Source organism: the organism of the source record quoted next, unplaced genomic scaffold (assembly GCF_019419815.1).
Source record: "Pyrus x bretschneideri cultivar Hongxiangsu unplaced genomic scaffold, Pyrus_bretschneideri_v1 Contig54, whole genome shotgun sequence".
Lineage (NCBI taxonomy): Eukaryota > Viridiplantae > Streptophyta > Magnoliopsida > Rosales > Rosaceae > Pyrus > Pyrus x bretschneideri.
Window position 1 is genome coordinate 188,446 of NW_025999792.1, and position 18,125 is coordinate 206,570.

At 37.6% G+C, this 18,125-nt stretch overlaps 1 protein-coding gene across 1 annotated transcript in view; it reads right to left on the bottom strand.

Annotated features, from left to right (window-relative positions):
* LOC103950514 (ion channel CASTOR) overlaps nt 1–9,892 on the bottom strand; it is a 55,584-nt gene extending 45,692 nt beyond the window's left edge. The window contains exons 1-2 of the mRNA XM_009361737.3: nt 9,631–9,892; nt 8,657–8,892 (exon numbers count right to left, since the gene is read on the bottom strand). Coding sequence (XP_009360012.2) covers nt 8,657–8,892; nt 9,631–9,892 — 498 coding nt within the window. The remainder of the gene's footprint in view (nt 1–8,656; nt 8,893–9,630) is intronic.
* Between the last annotated feature and the right edge of the window lie 8,233 nt (nt 9,893–18,125).

An 18,125-nucleotide genomic window follows, 5' to 3' on the forward strand; every position in this document is an offset into this window, starting at 1 on the left:
GAGTCCTTCTTAGAAATATTGAATTATAAGCTTTTCCTTCATTTGATGTTGTGGACAAGATGCAGCTGAAATCTTGAAACGTTCATAATATGCTGGAAAAGATTCTCCTTGGCTTTGTTGAATTCCACCAATCCTCTTCCTCAAAAGAATGACTCTCGAAGTTGGGAAAATTTTCTCTAAGAATGGTCTATTCATGCTTTCCTAAGAAGTGACAGTTCCAGGTGCTAGTTCATAGAGCCAATCCTTAGCCTTTTCCAAAAGAGAGAATGGAAAGGCTTTCATCTTCAAAATATTCCCATCCACATTAATGGGTGTCATACTCGAGCATACTACTTCAAATTCCTTCAAATGCTTGTTCGGATCTTCCATGGACAGCCCATGCTTGTTTGGTTCTAGGTTCTAATTCATGGATAGCCCATTAAGCCTTATTATAAGTATTTTGAGGAGCATGTCGTGGAGGATGTACCCCTCCATGCCGTGTGCACTAATGGAGCTTAAAAGGAGGTATCGTCCGGCTGGAAGACGTTAAAGCATGCGCTTCTTAGGAGGGAACCCATGTGTTCAAATAAAGAAAACCTAGGAATCTCCAACAATCCACAACCAGATTTGCGTTCTTTACCCTACTCTTTATTGCTTTTACTCTGCCATAATTGTCATGTTTGTTAGTTGTGTTGTTTGATTGTTTGTGTGTGAGCCTATGTTTGAAACATTGAGGACAATGTTTGATTTAAGTGTGGGGGTGTAAACAAAGTGTTCTTCATGAATTTCGTCATATTTTATCACCTATCACTTCTAAAAGTTGTTACTCACTGTTTTAAGTGTTTTTATTATGTTTTGAAGTGTTTTCATGTGTTTTGAAAGGGAAATACGAAAATTTTGAAAAAAAATTCGAAAACAGCTTTGAAAAACCCAAAAAGAGTCGTTTGTGTTTGTTTGTTTGTGTCTTAAGGTCCCTTCCAACACAGTGATGAGGATTTGGTTTTTAATTGCATGACTGTTAAAGAAAGTTACAAACATGGATGGACGTTTGATTTGCTCTTTGGTTTATGCTTAGTTGTAGTTGTAATTAACGAATTCACATGTAATCAAAAAGAAAAAAAAATTTAATTTTTTGTAACATGCTTCACTATACTTAGAATGCGTTTTCATCATTATAGCTCCAAATACTAGAACTCATACCCGTTTCATTCAAAGCATAAAATTGAGTGCATAACATACAATAAGATGAAGTTGTTTAGTTAAACCAGAGCCAAAAAGCCTTACCCTTTGAATATGTATTGTAGGTTTAACCCCTTTGAGCCTTATTTAGCCTATTTTCTTTGTTAGCCACATTATCCTTACCTAGCCTAGAATAGGACTATCCATACCCTTGTTCTTAAAGGATAATGAAGCATGACTTAAAGGGAACTCCTTTTGACCAACATTATGCAGAAAAACAAGTGTGGGGGGAAGGTTTTCGTTGGAAATCTGAAATCTAAAAATAAAAAAAAATAAAAAATAAAAAATAAATTAAAAAAAGGAAGAAAAAGAGTTGAGAAATAAGTGAGAATGAACTCACAAGTATTGGTCGTTGAAGAAAGGGTCCAAAAGTTTGAATCTGGCCCTAAGTGTTGTGTGAATCTCCCATGGGTGTTTAAAGTTGATTTTTGCATTCAAAAGTGAATTCTAAGTGTTCATTTCATTACCTTGCTTACTATTGCTTTAAGAACCTTTGTTTGTCCTTATCCTTTCTTTGCTAGCCAATACCTTAGCCCCGTTATAAGCCTTAGACTTCTATCTTGATTGTTATGTGTTTCAATATGTGGAGTTTGAAATTGGTATGAGCATATGGAATCCCTAGTTCTCACTCTTAAGTAGTGGCATTCCACTCATGAGATCATATACATATTGTATTAATAATTCCAGAAAATGCTTTATTTGTTATAACATATGTCAGTGTTAGTCTACATGTTTACATCAATCTTCTCACATATACTTAGTGTAGGGAGTGTAGTCAGAAAATCTGTGTGAAAATAGAGAGTATATCCGGTGAGAAATTGAGTGAATTCTCTAAGGCATGTTACTACATTCAAAATGATGTTTTAATTGATTAAATGCGAGCTAGTGAGTGGTGACTACGGTTAAGTGTTTACTCAAGAGTAAAGAGCAAAAATATGTGGGAGTAGTGATTTTTAACATGTCATGTTGCATTCAAAATCCTTGAGGCAAATGTTGGAAGGTTTAGATTGTGTTTCGTTTGTTTTGTTTTGCTCGAGGACTAGCAAAAGCAAAGTGTGGGGGAATTTGATAGGAGCATATTTATGCGACTTTGTTAGCCTATTTCCTTGTATTTAGTGAGTTAGTTTGTATTTATTATAGTGATTTAAGCTATTTTCGTGTGTTTGTAGGTTCAATTGGCTAAAGTGGCAAGAAAAAGCAATTTGGAGCATTTTAGAGCAGTTTTGGGCCTGGACTGGATAGCACATGCATGGAGCAAGGTGGATGGATGAAATTGAAGTTCAAAAATGGCTAAGAATATGCTAAAGAGATGGAAGAATTAAGTCAAGACAAAGAAGATATGGAGCTCAGCAAAGAAAGAAGGACACATAAGCCAAACTACTTTATTTTGTCTTAGCCAATCCTAATCCTACACAACCTAAGTTCTAGCTGTTAGAGGGGTCCCTAATTATACTAGGACACTTAAAGATATGTTTCTAGAAGGCTTAATCCTATTCCTAAGGGGATGTCGCACCTTTTCCTTCTAGAAGACCTTTCCTTACCGTGTAAGCTCTTTCCCTTTCTCTCTAGGATCTGCCACACCTCTCTTTCCCTTTTCGTCTTGGATTCTGACATTTATTTACCCTTTTTTGCTTGAGGATTTGGTGTAAAAATCTTTCCCAAAATCTAATTAATGCCTATCCCTTTAAATATATTTTGCCGCACAAAAGAGAAAAAACCACTCATCCTTATACCACCATAATTCACACCAGCCATCCACACACACCATAACCCAATTTCATACACAGAAACACCATTGTGGTGCAACCTTGCAAGGAGAAAGGAGAGGATACTCTTGAATCCGTGCCCTGCCATTCAAATTTGGATTGTTGGAGTGTCTCTAGGTGTATTCAATCTTTTGCTTTCAATGTTTAATTTAAGTTATCTTTGTTTAAGTGCGAACATGAGGTCCTAAGCTCGTTTTGGCTAGAGGAGAATTCAAAGCCATGAACATATATGTGATATGAATTGATTTCATCCAATTATTGTTTCGTAAAACATCAATGTGATTTGCTTAATTGCTTCATTGATAACTTATTCTTGTATGTTGATTGAGGGTGCACACTTAGTTTGCATGCATGAATTTGATGCTAAAATATAAGGGAATTTCACCTAATCGTTATGAACTTATATTTACAAGTAGTGGAGGTCGCTAGTCATGATCATGTTAAGTAAATTCCTGGCAAAAGTATCATGCTTTTCATAGTTATGAATGCCATGTCAATGCTTATGATTTCCATACAACTTAATGATCTTTGATATGTATCTCTATAATGTTGTTCATATAGGGAACTTGATAAGAATAATTTGATTGCGTCGCTGAGTCCAATTCAATGAAATTAGGGAAATTTGATGGTTAATTTGTGCAGTTTACGATTAACTTGGGGCATTGTCATTCATGGTTTGTTGGAATAATAAATGGAAATCGATTTGTATGCATATGTGTCATGCGCAGAGAAGAACCCTCTAGCTAGCCGTTCACCCATTAAAACACGTAATTTCGTCCAAAGTTGTTTAGAGTCTTTAAACCTGTTTGCTTTCACTTTAAATTCGTCAAACCCAATTCCCCTCTTTATATTTAGTGTTTACTTAGTTAGAACCTGTTTAAATTTGTTTCTTTTAGTGTTTTGAGTCAAAGCTAAGTCAGAATTCGTCCAAAATCACCCTTAGTTTCCGTTTTGAGTCAATTTGCTTGTTTTGTGCTATTTTAAGTCAGTCTAGTTTGTTTTGAGTCATTAGAGGCTAGTTTTCTATTTTTGAGTCTAGTTTAGTGTTTTAGAGTTTAAATAGAGAGATTAGCATCCCTTCTAATCCCCGGCCTATAACAATCCCTACTTATTCATACTACAACTACATAAAAAGGGTTTAAGTTTGTGTGCTATTTTATATCACATCAAATTTTTGGCGCCGTTGCCGAAGATTAGCAAAATTGCTAATCCCCCTTTGTTTTCATGTATTTTAGTTTTGGTTTCTGATTTTTGTTTTGTCTTGTTTTGTTGATTTTAGGTACTAGTTTATGACTCGAAGTTCTCAACCTATTCGTGCACATATCTTGGAGTTTGACGTCAATTTTGAGAAAAGTTTGAGAAGAAAGAGGAAGGAGCCAGAACCTAATCCACCTAGTTCTAGCTCTGAATCTGAGTTTGATGAAGATGAAGAAGAAGAAGAGGAAGAGGAAGAACAACTCATGGCTGCGGATAATCGAACAATCAAGGAACTTTCAGCCTTGGGATTGGACAATGTCGTACCTTATGCATTCAATATCCTAGAGTAGCTCAAGACAAGACCGATGAGTTCGAATTGAAGTCTAGCTTACCCCACACATGTTTTTCTGCAAAACCAATGAGTTCTTTTCTTTTTCTTTTTTAGGGCAGCTCAAGACAAGACCAATCAGTCTTTTCTTTTTCTTTTTTCTTTTTTCATAGATTTTCAATGCAAACCTTACCCCACACTTGTTTTTCCGCAAAATGTAGATTAAAAGGAATTCCCTCTAAGTCATGCTTCACTATCCTTTAAGAACAAGGGTATGGATAGTCCTATTCTAGGCTAGGTATGGATAATATGGCTAACAAAGAAAATAGGCTAAATAAGGATCAAAAGGGTTAAACCTACAATACATATGCAAAGGGTAAGGCTTTTTGGTTCTGGTTTAACTAAATAACCTCATCTTATTGTATGGTATGCACTCAATATCATACTTTGAATGAAACGAGCATGAGTTCTAGTATTTGGAACTATAATGATGAAAATGCATTCTAAGTAGCAACCAAGCAAAGAAATAATGAGATCATGCAACGACTTTAGAAAACAAGAAATCACAAATTAATAACTCTCCAAACAAAGTTTAGGCTCAAGTCTCTCAAGGTTGTAGCATTAGTTTGAGTTCCTTCCTTCAAGCATGTTACAAAAACTGATTTTTTTTCTTTTTGTGATTATATGTGAACTTGTAAACGTCGACTACAACTAAGCATAAACCAAAGAGCAATTCAAACTTTCATCCGTGTTTGTAACTTTCTTTAACAGTCATGCAATCAAAAACCAAATCCTCATCATTGTGTGGGAAGGTACCTTAAGACACAAACAAACACACAAAAATGATTCTTTTTGGGTTTTTCAAAACTTTTTCGAAATATTTTTTTTCAAACTTTCGTATTTTCCTTTCAAAACACATTAAAACACGTCAAAACATGATAAACACACTTAAAAATAATGAGAAACAACAATAGAAGTGATAGGTAATAAAGTCCCATGAAAATTAATGAAAAATAATTTGTTTACACCCCCCCCCCCCAACACTTAAACCAAACATTGTCCTCAATGTTTCAAACAAAAACTCACACTCAAACCATCAAAACAACTCAACTAACAAACACAACTATCATGGCAAAGTAAAAGCAATAAAGAGTTGGTTTAGGAACGCAAATTTGGTTGTGGATTGTTGGACATTCCTAGGTCTTCTTTATTTAAATGCATGGGTTGCCTCCCAAGAAACGCTTGCTTTAACGTCTTCCAGCTAGACAAAACCTCTCTTTAAGCTTCATTGGAGCCCACAGCATGGAGGGGTATTTCCTCCACCACATACTCCTCAAAAAGGTAAGGCTTTAAGCGATGTCCATTCACTTTGAATTCTTGTCCGGTCTTGAAACTTTGAATTTGGACTGCACCATAAGGAAAAACATTAGTAACAACAAAAGGACCAATCCATTTAGAATGTAACTTACCGGGATACAAATGAAGGCGGGAATTGAAAAGTAACACTTTCTGGCCGATTAAGAATGTCTTGCTACAAATCATCTTGTCATGGAATGCTTTTGTCTTCGCCTTGTAAATGCGAGCATTCTCATAAGCCTCATGCCTAATTTCTTCAAGTTCATTCAATTGCAGCTTCCTATGAATTCCAGCCGCATCTATGTCCATGTTGAATGTTTTGACAGCCCAATGCGCCTTGCGCTCTAATTCCATAGGAAGATGGCAGGGTTTGCCATAGACAAGTTGAAATGAGGACATTCCAATGGGTGTTTCGTAAGTCGTATGATATGCCCACAATGCATGATCCAAACACAAGCTCCAATCTTTCTGAGTTGGTCCAACGGTCTTCTCCAAAATCTGCTTGATTTTTCTATTTGAAACCTCGGCTTGCCCACTTGTTTGGGGATGATAAGGTGTCGAAACCTTATGCGTGACATTATATTTCTTGAGCAGCGCCTCGATGGTTCGATTGCAAAAATGAAAACCTCCATCACTTATGAGCACTCCAGGCATCCCAAATCTGGAAAAGATATGAGTTTTAACAAAATCTGCAACCACTTTGGAATCGTTAGTACAGGTGGCTTTTGCTTCCACCCATTTCGACACATAATCAACCGCAAGCAAAATATAATTGAAACCATGTGAGGGAGGAAAATGACCCATCAAATCAATGCCCCAAACATCAAAAATTTTGATAAAGAGAATGGATGTTTGTGGCATTTGGTCTCTTTGACCTATGTTTTCTGTTATTTGGCAACGATCACATGTTATGCAAAATGTTCTAGCATCCTTAAATAGAGTAGACCAATAAAATCCACATTCAAGGACCTTATGTGTTGTCCTTTGGGTGCCAAAATGACCCCCATATGCATAAGTGTGACAGAAAGTTAAAATTAAATGAAATTCGGACTCATGCACACACCTACGTAGAATCTGATCAAGGCAATATTTCCACAAGTATGGGTCATCCCACACATAAAACCATGCATCCTTTTTGAGTTTATCACGTTGGTGCTTGTTTAGGGTGTTTGGAACTTGTTTAGCTACTAAATAATTCACCAAATCTGCATACCATAGCTCATTTACCTCAATGGATAGCAACTCCTCATCATGCACCAAATGGCTCAAGTGGCGAGCCACCATGTTTTCACTCCCTTTCTTATACCTAATTTCAATATCGAACTCTTGGCGAAGAAGCATCTAGCGAATAAGCCTTGGTTTGGCTTCTTTCTTCATAAGCAAATGCTTCAAGGTTGCGTGATCAAAATAAACAATGACTTTAGTGCCAAGTAAATAAGAATGAAACTTATCTAATGGAAACACAACAGCAAGGAGTTCTTTTTCAGTGATGGAGTAGTTCAATTGGGCGTCATTCAAGATCCGGGAGGCATAATAGATGACATGTGGCTGCTTGCTCTTCCTTTGGCCTAAAACAGCTCCAATTGCATAATCTGACTCATCGCACATAAGCTTAAAAGGAAGGCTCCAATTTGGTTGAATTATGATAGGGGCCGAAGTGAGCAATTCCTTGAGGTGGTTGAATGTTTTCTCACATTCCTTGTTGAAGTCAATGGGCATATCATTTTGAAGGAGACAGCAAAGAGGTTGGCATATCTTCGAAAAGTCCTTGATGAACTGTCTATAGAATCCTACATGTCCAAGAAAAGAACGAACCTCTCTCACCGAAGTGGGAGAGGGTGAGTAGCGTACAAGATCTATTTTTTATTTATCAACCTCAATTCCTTTTTCAGAGATTATGTGATCCAAAACTATGCCTTGTTTTACCATAAAATGACATCTTTCCCAATTTAAAACAAGGTTAGTTTCAATGCATCGTTTCAAGATTAAGGTGAGATTAGCCAAGCAATCATTAAACGAATCACCAAAAACACTAAAATCATCCATGAAGACTTCAATGATCTTTTCAACATAATTTGAAAAAATACTTACCATGCATCTTTGAAATGTGGCTGGTGCATTGCATAAACCGAATGGCATTCGACGATATGCAAACGTACCAAAGGGACAAGTGAAAGTGGTATTTTCTTGATATTCCAGTGCTATGACAATTTGATTATAACCCGAATAACCATCAAGAAAACAATAAAATGCATGACTAGCTAACCTTTCAAGCATTTGATCAATGAACGGCAAAGGGAAGTGATCCTTCTTTGTGGTGGTGTTAAGCTTCCTATAATCAATGCAAACTTTCCAACCGGTTTGGATATAGGTAGGCACAAGCTCATTCTCTTCGTTCTTCACCACAATGACTCCGAATTTCTTTGGAACAACTTGGACTGGTGAAACCCAACGACTATTAGAGATTGGATAGATCACTCCACAATCAAGTCGCTTGATAATCTCATCTTTCACGACTTTCATCATTGGAGGGTTGAGTCGGTGTTGAGCCTCTCGAGATGGTTTAGCCCCCTCTTCCAAAAGTATACGATGCATGCATGTGGTAGGGCTTATTCCCTTGATGTCGGCCAAGGTTCATCCAATGGCTGTTTTGTGTTCCTTTAACACCCTCACCAACTTCTTCTTCTTGTGCCGTGAGTGAGGAAGAGACTATGACGGGCAAAGTCTCTTGGTCTCCCAAGAAAACATACTTCAAATGGCTTGGTAATGGTTTAAGTTCGAGGAAGGGTACCTGAATTATTGAGGGTAGTAATTTATTAGTTGAAACTGAACTTGAAATTGGGATTAAAGGCTTACCATATTGTTGTGGCAACGATTCTAAGGCAGCCACCATATCAACCACTTCTTCACTAGGGTGCACGGCAAGGATTTCTTCATGCATGTCGTGGGTGAGCATAGGTCCTGCTCCTTCGTTTTTTAGGCCCATTCCTTTCATAATGGTTGTTTTAAGGGCAGCCTCATTCAAATCTTCAAGGTATTGTTGCGCCAATGAATCAATTATATCAAAAGAAAAACAAGAATGATCATCAATAGGATACTCCATAGCTTTAGAAATGTTAAAATCAATAATCTCGCCATCAAATTCAATTGTTAACGTCCCCTTGATCACATCTATCTTGGTGCGGGCTGTTTTCATGAATGGTCTTCCAAGTAGGATCGGAAAAGGAGGAGAATAGGCCGAATCTTCCATGTCAAGCATATAGAAATCAACTGGAAAGATTAAATGATTAACATGCACCAAAACATTAGAACGATCAGCTAATTGAATAATAACTCCATCATTTTTCAGCTCTCCTAACTTCATAGATGCATAAATAGAATAAATCATGACATTAATGGATGCACCTAAGTCTAACATGGCATGCTTAAACTTAGTATTACCAATAACACAAGGGATTGTGATACTACCTGGATCTTTGCATTTAGGAGGCAATTTCCTTTGTAAAACTGCTGAAACATTCTCACTTACCCTTACCACTTGCTCGTTCAAAATCCTCTTCCTTGTTGTGCAAAGTTCTTTCAAGAATTTGGCATACTTTGGAACTTGTTTGATTGCATCAAGGAGTGGAATATTGACTTGCACCTTTCTAAATGTTTTAAGAATGTCCTTATCATTCTCTTCTTTCTTAGATTGCATAAATCTATGAGGGAAAGATACATTGCGTGGAATAGGGTTAGAATTAACAGAACTTGAACCCATCTTACCTGTGTTGGACGAAGTAGGGGGTATAAGAGGCTGCGGCAAGGATTGCTCAATCCTTGTCTTGGCCTTGTCTTGTTCCTCCTCCTTGAATTGTCGTTGCTTATCCTCCTTTCGGCTTGATTTGGATGGTTTTGGGTTAGTTCCAACTTCTCTTCCACTTCTCAATGTGATGGCCTTTGCAGATTCAAATCCTTCCTTCAGGTTGACAACAGTTGAACTAGGCAATCTGCCTTGCTCTCTGAATTGGCCCATGAATTCCACCATTTGCCCTATTTGCTTCTCCAATTCATCCACCTTTTTTGGCTTGAATTTGCATTCCTTGCGCCACAGTGGCTAATAATTGAACAATTTGATCATTATCCATGGACGAACTTGATTTTGGTTGGGCAGATTGTGGTTGGGGTTGTGTTGGTGCGTATGGCATTGAAAACATGCCAGAGGGTGGTGGTCAAAATCCTCCTTGTTGTTGAGGTTGTTGAAACTTCCTCCACCTCATATTTGGATGATCTCTCCAGCGCGGATTGTAAGTGTTGGCGTATGGATCATTGATAGGAGCATATTTATATGACTTTGTTATCTTATTTCTTTGCATTTACTTAGTTAATTTTCATTTATTATAGTGATTTAGTTTATTTTCGTATTATTGTAGGTTCAATTGGTGAAGATGACAATAAATGGCCAAAATGAGCAATTTGGAGCAGTTTTGGACTTGGATTGGATAGCATGTGAATGAAGCATAATGGATGGACGTTTTTGGTGTCTAAATGATGCTAAAAATGTGCTACAAATCTGGAAGAATTAGATTAAGGCTTGGAAGACAAGGAATCAACTGAAAACAAGATCTTATCCAACCTTATCTTATCTTATCCCATATTATCCAAACATTATCCTATTTAATCCAACATTATCTAAACTCATCTCCAGCTGCAATAGGAGCCCTTATCCTATTCTAAATCCTTCCCATCTAAATTTAGGAGTCCTTATCATGTTTTACAATGCATATCTAATTCTAGGAGTCCTAAAATCATGCAAACAAGGTAACCCTTTTCCCCTAGGAATCTGCCGCATTACCCTAGTCCTTTACCTTCTTGGTTTGTGCCATGTAATCCTTCTCCTTAATAGCCTTTGTCGTGCCCCCTAGCCCTATAAATACCTACATATGCCGCACCATTCAGATGACACACATAAGAGAAATTTAGAAAAATACAAAGAGTGTGCTGCAGGTTTCTGAGAGTTTTTAGAGACTTGTGCCGTGCAAGGAAGGACGGAAAGGAAGAGTGTCATGCCTGCCACCATCCAAGGGAGTGCCGCTGCCTACTTTGGAGTATTGGAGCGTTTCTGGGTTCTTTCTATCCTTAGTTTTAGTTCGATGTTTATTTTAATTTGGTTTTCAATTATGATGAACATGTGGAACTAATTTCGTTTTAGTTAGAGGTGAATTCAAAGCCATGAACTTATATGTGATATGAATTGATTTCCTCTGGTTATTGTTTCGTAAAACATGAATGCAATTTACTTATCTATTTGATTGAGAACTTGTTCTTGTGTGTTGATTAAGGAGGCTTACTTAGTTTGCATGCATGAATTTGATGCTAATAGTTATGAACTTATATTTATAAGTAGTAAAAGTCACTAGTCATGATTGCATTAAGTAAATTCTGGGCAAGAGTATCATGCAGTTCATAGTTACGAATGCCTTGTCAATGCTTATGATTTTCACAGAACTTAATGATCTTTAATATGTATCTCTGTCAGGCAGTTCATATAGGGAACTTGATAAGAATAATTTGATTGCGTCGCTGAGTCCAATTCAATGAATTTAGGAAAATTTGAAAGTTAATTTGTGCTTCTCATGATTAATTTGGGGCATTGTTGTCACATCCCGGCCCAAGCGGGACCACTTCCCGGGCCCAACTTCTACGTAGCATGATATTGTCCGCTTTGGGCTTGTCATTCCCTCACGGTTTTGTTTTTGGGAAGTCACGAGCAACTTCCCAGTGGGTCACCCATCATGGGATTGCTCTAACCCCCTTCTCACTTAACTTCGGAGTTCCTACGGAACCCGAAGCCAGTGAGCTCCCAAAAGGCCTCGTGCTAGGTAAGGATGGGAATATACATTTAAGGATCACTCCCCTGGGCTATGTGGGATGTCACAATCCACCCCCCTTAGGGGCCCGACGTACTCGTCGGCACACACGCAGCCAGGGTTAGGCTCTGATACCAATTGTCACATCCCAGCCCGGGGCGGATCACTTCCTAGGCCCGTTCCACCACCGTAGCACGATATTGTCTACTTTGGGCTTACCATTCCCTCACGGTTTTGTTTTTGGGAACTCACAAGCAACTTCCCAATAGGTTACCCATCATGGGATTGCTCTAGCCCCCATCTCGCTTAACTTCGGAGTTCCTATGGAACCTGAAGCCAATGAGCTCCCAAAAGGCCTCGTGCTAGGTAAAGATGGGAATATACATATAAAGATCACTTTCCTAGGCGATGTGGGATCTTACAATCCACCCCCTTAAGGGCCCGACGTCCTCATCGGCACACCACGGCCAGGTTAGGCTCTGATACCAATTGTCACATCCCAACCCGGGGCGGATCACTTCTCAAGCCCACTCCACCACCGTAGCACGATATTGTCCACTTTGGGCTTACCATTCCCTCACGATTTTGTTTTTGGGAACTCACGAGCAACTTCCCAGTGGGTCACCCATCATGGGATTGCTCTAGCCCCCTTCTCGCTTAACTTCGGAGTTCCTACGGAACCCGAAGCCAGTGAGCTCCCAAAAGGCCTCGTGCTAGGTAGAGATAGGGAATATACATTTAAGGATCACTCCCCTGGGCGATGTGGGATGTCACAATTGTCATTCATGATTTAAGGGATTAATAACTAGAAATCGATTTGTGTTGCATATGTGTCATGTGTGGAGAAGCACCCTCTAGCTAGCCTTTCACCCATTCGTTCACCCAAATTCGTACCCTTTTACTTTGTTTCTGCAAGTTTGTTTGTTTTAAGTTTAAAATTCGTTCAAACACCCCCTTAGTTATTATTTGTGTTAGTTTAGGTTAAATTCATCAGAATCTATCCCCATTTAGTATTTTGAGTCTTTTTAGTTTAATTTTCATCTAAATCACTTTCTAGTACCTGTTTTGAGTCAATTTAACTTAGTTTGTGTGTTTTGAGTTAGTTTAGCTTATCTTGAGTTGTTAGAGTCTAGTTTTTTGTTTTTGAGTCTAGTTTAGTGTTTTCGAATTTAATTTGTGTAGATTAGCATCTCTTCTAATCCCCGGCCTAGAATGATCCCTACTTACAATACTACAATTAGAGGGTTTAATTTGTGTGTTATTTTATATCACATCAATCATATTTGGGCTAATTTTGGCCTTGAAACCCAATGGCGTTGGCACTTTCTCATCCTCCATTCTCGATCAATTGAGGGTATTTTTCAAATTGGTGTCCTTGAATAGAGCACACGCCATGATAGGAGCATATTTATGCCACTTTATTAGCCTATTTCCTTGCATTTAGTGAGTTAGTTTCTATTTATTATAGTGTTTTAGTGCATTTTCATGTGTTTGTAGGTCCAATTGGCAAAGGTGGCAAGAAAAGGCATTTTGGAGCTATTTGGAGAAGTTTTGGGCTTCGAATGGATAGCACATGCATGGAGTAAGGTGGATGGACGAATTTGAAGTTCAAGAAGGGCTACGAATGTGCTTAACATCTGGAAGAATTAATTCAAGACATTAAAGATAAGGAATCAACTATAAAGAGGGAAACATTATCCAAACAACCTTATCTTATCCTATCCTAATCTTTTGCTACCTTAATTCCAGCTGCAAGGAAGACATCTAAATGATATTAGGATGCCTACAAATCAGGTTTCTAGAAGCCGAAACCCTATCCCTAAATCTATGTCGCAGCACCCCTTCTAGAAGTTCTAGAACCTGCCGCAAGGATCATTCCTTATCCCCCTTGGAAACTGATTGAAAGTGTCCTTGTTCTTTGTTGATTTGGAGTCCTAATTCCCCTCTTTCTTAGCCTTGCCATGCCTTCCCTTCTCCCTATAAATACATAGTGCCGCACCTATCATTCACCACCCATCTTTCACCACAATTCACACCACACATCCATCATACACAAAAATCTCTCATTGTGCTTCAGCTTTGCTAGGAGAAAGGAGAGGAGACCCTTGGAGCCATGCCCTGCCATTCAAGCTTGGATTGCTGGAACGTTCGTAGGTGTATTCTATCCTTTGTTTTCAAAGTTTAATTTTATTTATCTTTGTTTAAGTGCAAACATGAGGAGCTAAACTCGTTTTAGCTAGAGGTGGATTCAAAGCCATGAACATATATGTGATACGAATTGATTTCCTCCAGTTATTGTTTCCTAACACATGAATGTGATTTACTTATCTATTTGATTGATAACTTATTCTTGTATGTTGATTAAGGATGCATACTTAGTTTGCATGCATGAATTTGATGCTAGAATATAAGGGAATTTCACCTAATTGTTATGAACTTATATTTATAAGTAGTGGAGGTTGGTAGTCATAATCGTGTTAAGTAAATCCATGGCAGGAAAATCATGCAGTTCATAGTTACGAATGTCATGTCAATGCTTATGATTTTCACAGAACTTAATGATCTTTGATATGTATCTCTATTATGCTGTTCATGTGGGGAACTATTGAAGAATAATTTGGTTGCCGATGCATTATCCAACCAATTCAATGAAATTAGGAAAATCTGAGAGTTAATTTGTGCAGTTCACGGTTAATTTGGGACATTGTCAATTATGATTTATAGGAATAATAACTGGAAATTGAAATCGATTTGTATGCGTATGTGTCATGTGTGGAGATGAACCTTCTAGCTAGCCATTCACCCATATTTCACCCAATTTCGTGCAAGTTGTTTAAGAGTCTTTAAATCTGTTTGTTTTTACTTCAATTTCGTCAAACCAATCCCCCTTTTAATATTTTGTGTCTTTTAGTTAGAATCTGTTTAAATTGGGTTCTTTTTAGTATTTTGAGTCAACATAAGGTAGAATTCGTCCTAAATCATCCTTTAGTTCTTGTTTTGAGTCAATTTGTTTGTTGTGTGCTGTTTTGAGTCATTTTAGTTTGTTTTGAGTCATTAGAGTCTAGTTTTCTGTTTTTGAGCCTAGTTTAGTGTTTTAGAGTTTAAATTGTGTAAATTAGCATCCTTTCTAATCCTCCAGCCTAGAACGATCCCTACTTACACATACTACAATTATAGGGTTTAATTTGTGTGTTAGAATATATCACATCACGCCACAGATTGTGTTTTCTTGCACTTTGGGTCTTTCAACAACCTATGACACAAGGAAAGTGAGATTAGTCAATTGAGATTGAATTTCAGATATTGCACTTACCTCATTGACATGTTGTTGTCGTGGGGGGTCTTTCTGTCCAACTCCTTCGTATTGTTGTGCATTCAAGGCTCGGTTGGCAGTTAGGGTCTTGACAGCAATGGGTGTTTTGTCAACCAAAGCTCCTCCCCTTGAGGCATCTAGCATTTATCTTTCAATTGGAAGAAGTCCTTCGCAGAAATATTGAATTAGAAGCTCTTCTTTCCTTTGATGTTGAGCGCATGATGCAACTAGAGTCTTGAAATGCTCATAATATGCTGGAAAGGATTCTCATTGGTTTTGTTGAATTCCACTAATCTTCTTCCTCAAAAGAATAACTCTTGAAGTTGGGAAATTTTTTTCTAAGAGTGCTCTCTTCATGTTTTCCCAAGAAGTGACGGTTCCAGGTGCGAATTCGTACAACCAATCCTTAGCCTTTTCCAAAAGACATAATGGAAAAGCTTTCATCTTCAAAATGTTGCCATCCACGTTGATTGGGGTCATGCTTGAACATACCACCTCGAATTCCTTCAAGTGCTTGTTTGGATCTTCCATGGACAACCCATGGTATTTGGGAATATGATGCAGCAAGCTAGACTTCAATTCGAACTAATCGATCTTGTGTTGAGCTACCTTAGGATATTGAATGCATAAGGGTACGACATTGTCCAATGCCGAGGCTGAAAGTTCCTTGATTGTTCGATTATCCACAGCCATGACTTGGTCTTCCTCTTCCTCTTCTTCTTCTTCAAACTCAGATTCAAAGCTAGAACTAGGTGGATTAGGTTCTGGCTCTTTCCTCTTCCTCCTCAAAGTTCGTTCAAAATCGTCGTCAAAATCAAAGATATGCTCACGAACCGGTTGAGAACTTCGAGTCATAAACTAGTACCTAAAAACAAAAAAACAAAACAAAGTCAGAAACTAAAACAAAATACACGAAAAAGAAACAAGGGGGATTAGCGAAGTTGCTAATCCCCGTCAACGGCGCCAAAAATTTGATGTGTTATAAACTAGCACTCAAATTAAACCCTCTTATTGACAATTGTAGTAAAGATGTAACTAAGGATCATTCTAGGCTGGGGATTAGGAGGGATTGCTAATCTACTTAAAACTGACTCAAAAACACAAAACTAAGCTTCAAAACACTTAACTAGACTCAAAGAACTCGAAACAAACTAAAGAGACTGAAAACAGCACAAAATATTCAAATAGACTCAAACTAGACACTAAAGGGTGATTTGGACGAAAATTAATTTTAACTTGACTCAAAACACTTTAAAGCACAATTTTGGACATATTCTAACTAATTTGACACAACAAAGTAAAGGGGATTGGGTTTTTGACGAATTTAAAGTAAAGACAAGTAGATTAAAAGACTTAAACAAGCTTGGCACAAAATTGGGGGAAATTATGGGTGATTGGCTAGGTAGAGGGTCCTTGTCCACACATAACACACTTGCATACAAATCGATTTCCAGTTGCTTTCCCAATAAACCATGAATCTCAACGCCCCAGATTAACCGTGAACAGCATTAATTAACCCTCAGATTTTCCTTAAGTCATTGAATTGGATGGATAACGCATCAGCAACCAAATTATTCTTCAATAGTTCCCTACATGAACAACATAATAGGGATACATATCAAAGATCATTAAGTTCTATGAAAATCTTAAACACTGACAAGGTGTTCGTAACTATAGACTGCATGATACTCCTGCCATGGATTTACTTAACGCGATTGTGACTAGCAACCTCCACTACTTATAAATATAAGTTCATAACGATTAGGTAAAATTCCCTTATATTTTAGCATCAAATTCATGCATGCAAACTAAGTATGCATCCTTAATCAACAAACAAGAATAAGTTCGGAATCAAACAGTTAAGTAAATTGCATTCACAATTTATGAAATCACAACTGGAAGTAATCAATTCATATTGCAAATATGTTCATGGCTTTGAATTCTCCTCTAGCTAAAATGAGTTTAGCTCCTCATGTTCGCAATTAAACAAAGAAAACTTAATTTAAACGTTCCAGCAATCCAAAAATCTTGAATGGTAGGCAAGGCTCTAAGCTATCCTTTCCTTCCTTGCAAAATTGCGGCACAAGGGTGGTTATGGCTGAAATTGGGTTATGGTGTGAGATGGATAGGTGGTGCGGAATTGTGTGTGTGAAGGATGGATGGAATGGTTGAATGAATGGTGGTCAGGGGTTCTTTTTGGTGTAGCAGAAATATATATTTAAAAGGGAGAAACCCTAATTAATTTTGGAGAAGGATTTTCAATCCAAATCCACAAGGAAAAAGGCTAACTAAATCAGAATCCAAGAGGGAAAGGGAAAGACAGGGTGTGGCAGCATCCTTAAAGAAAAGGGAAAGGTGATTTGCGGCAAGAAAAGGGAATTCTAGAATGATAGGTGCATCAACCCCTCTTGGAATAGGATTAGGCCTTCTAGAACATATATTTAAGTGTCCCAATATAATTAGGGATGCTCTTGGCAGTTGGAACATAAGTAGGAAAAGATTAGGAAAGCTAAGACAAAATAAGGTAACTTGGATAATGTTTCCTTCTTTGTAGCTGATTCCTTGTCTTCCAAGTCTTGAATTAATTTCTTCAACTCTTTAGCATATTCCTAGCCCTTCTTGAACTTCAATTTCGTCCATCCACCTTGCTCCATGCATGTGCTATCCATTCCAAGCCCAAAACTGCTCTAAAATGCTCCAAATTGCCTTTTCTTGCCACTTTAGCCAATTGAACCTACGAACACACAAAAATAGTTTAAATCACTATAATAAATAGAACCTAACTCACTAAATGCAAGGAATTAAACTAGCAAAGTCTCATAAATATGCTCCTATCATTGGACTCAACGACGCAATCAAATTATTTTTATCAAGTTCCGTATATGAACTGCATGATAGAGATACATATCAAACGATCATTAAGTTCTATGAAAATCATAAGCATTGATAAGGCATTTGTAACTATGAACTACATGATACTTTTGGCATGGATTTACTTAACACAATTTCGACTAGCAACCTCCACTACTTATAAATATAAGTTCATAACGATTAGGCAAAATTCCCTTATATTTTAGCATTAGATTCATGCATGCAAA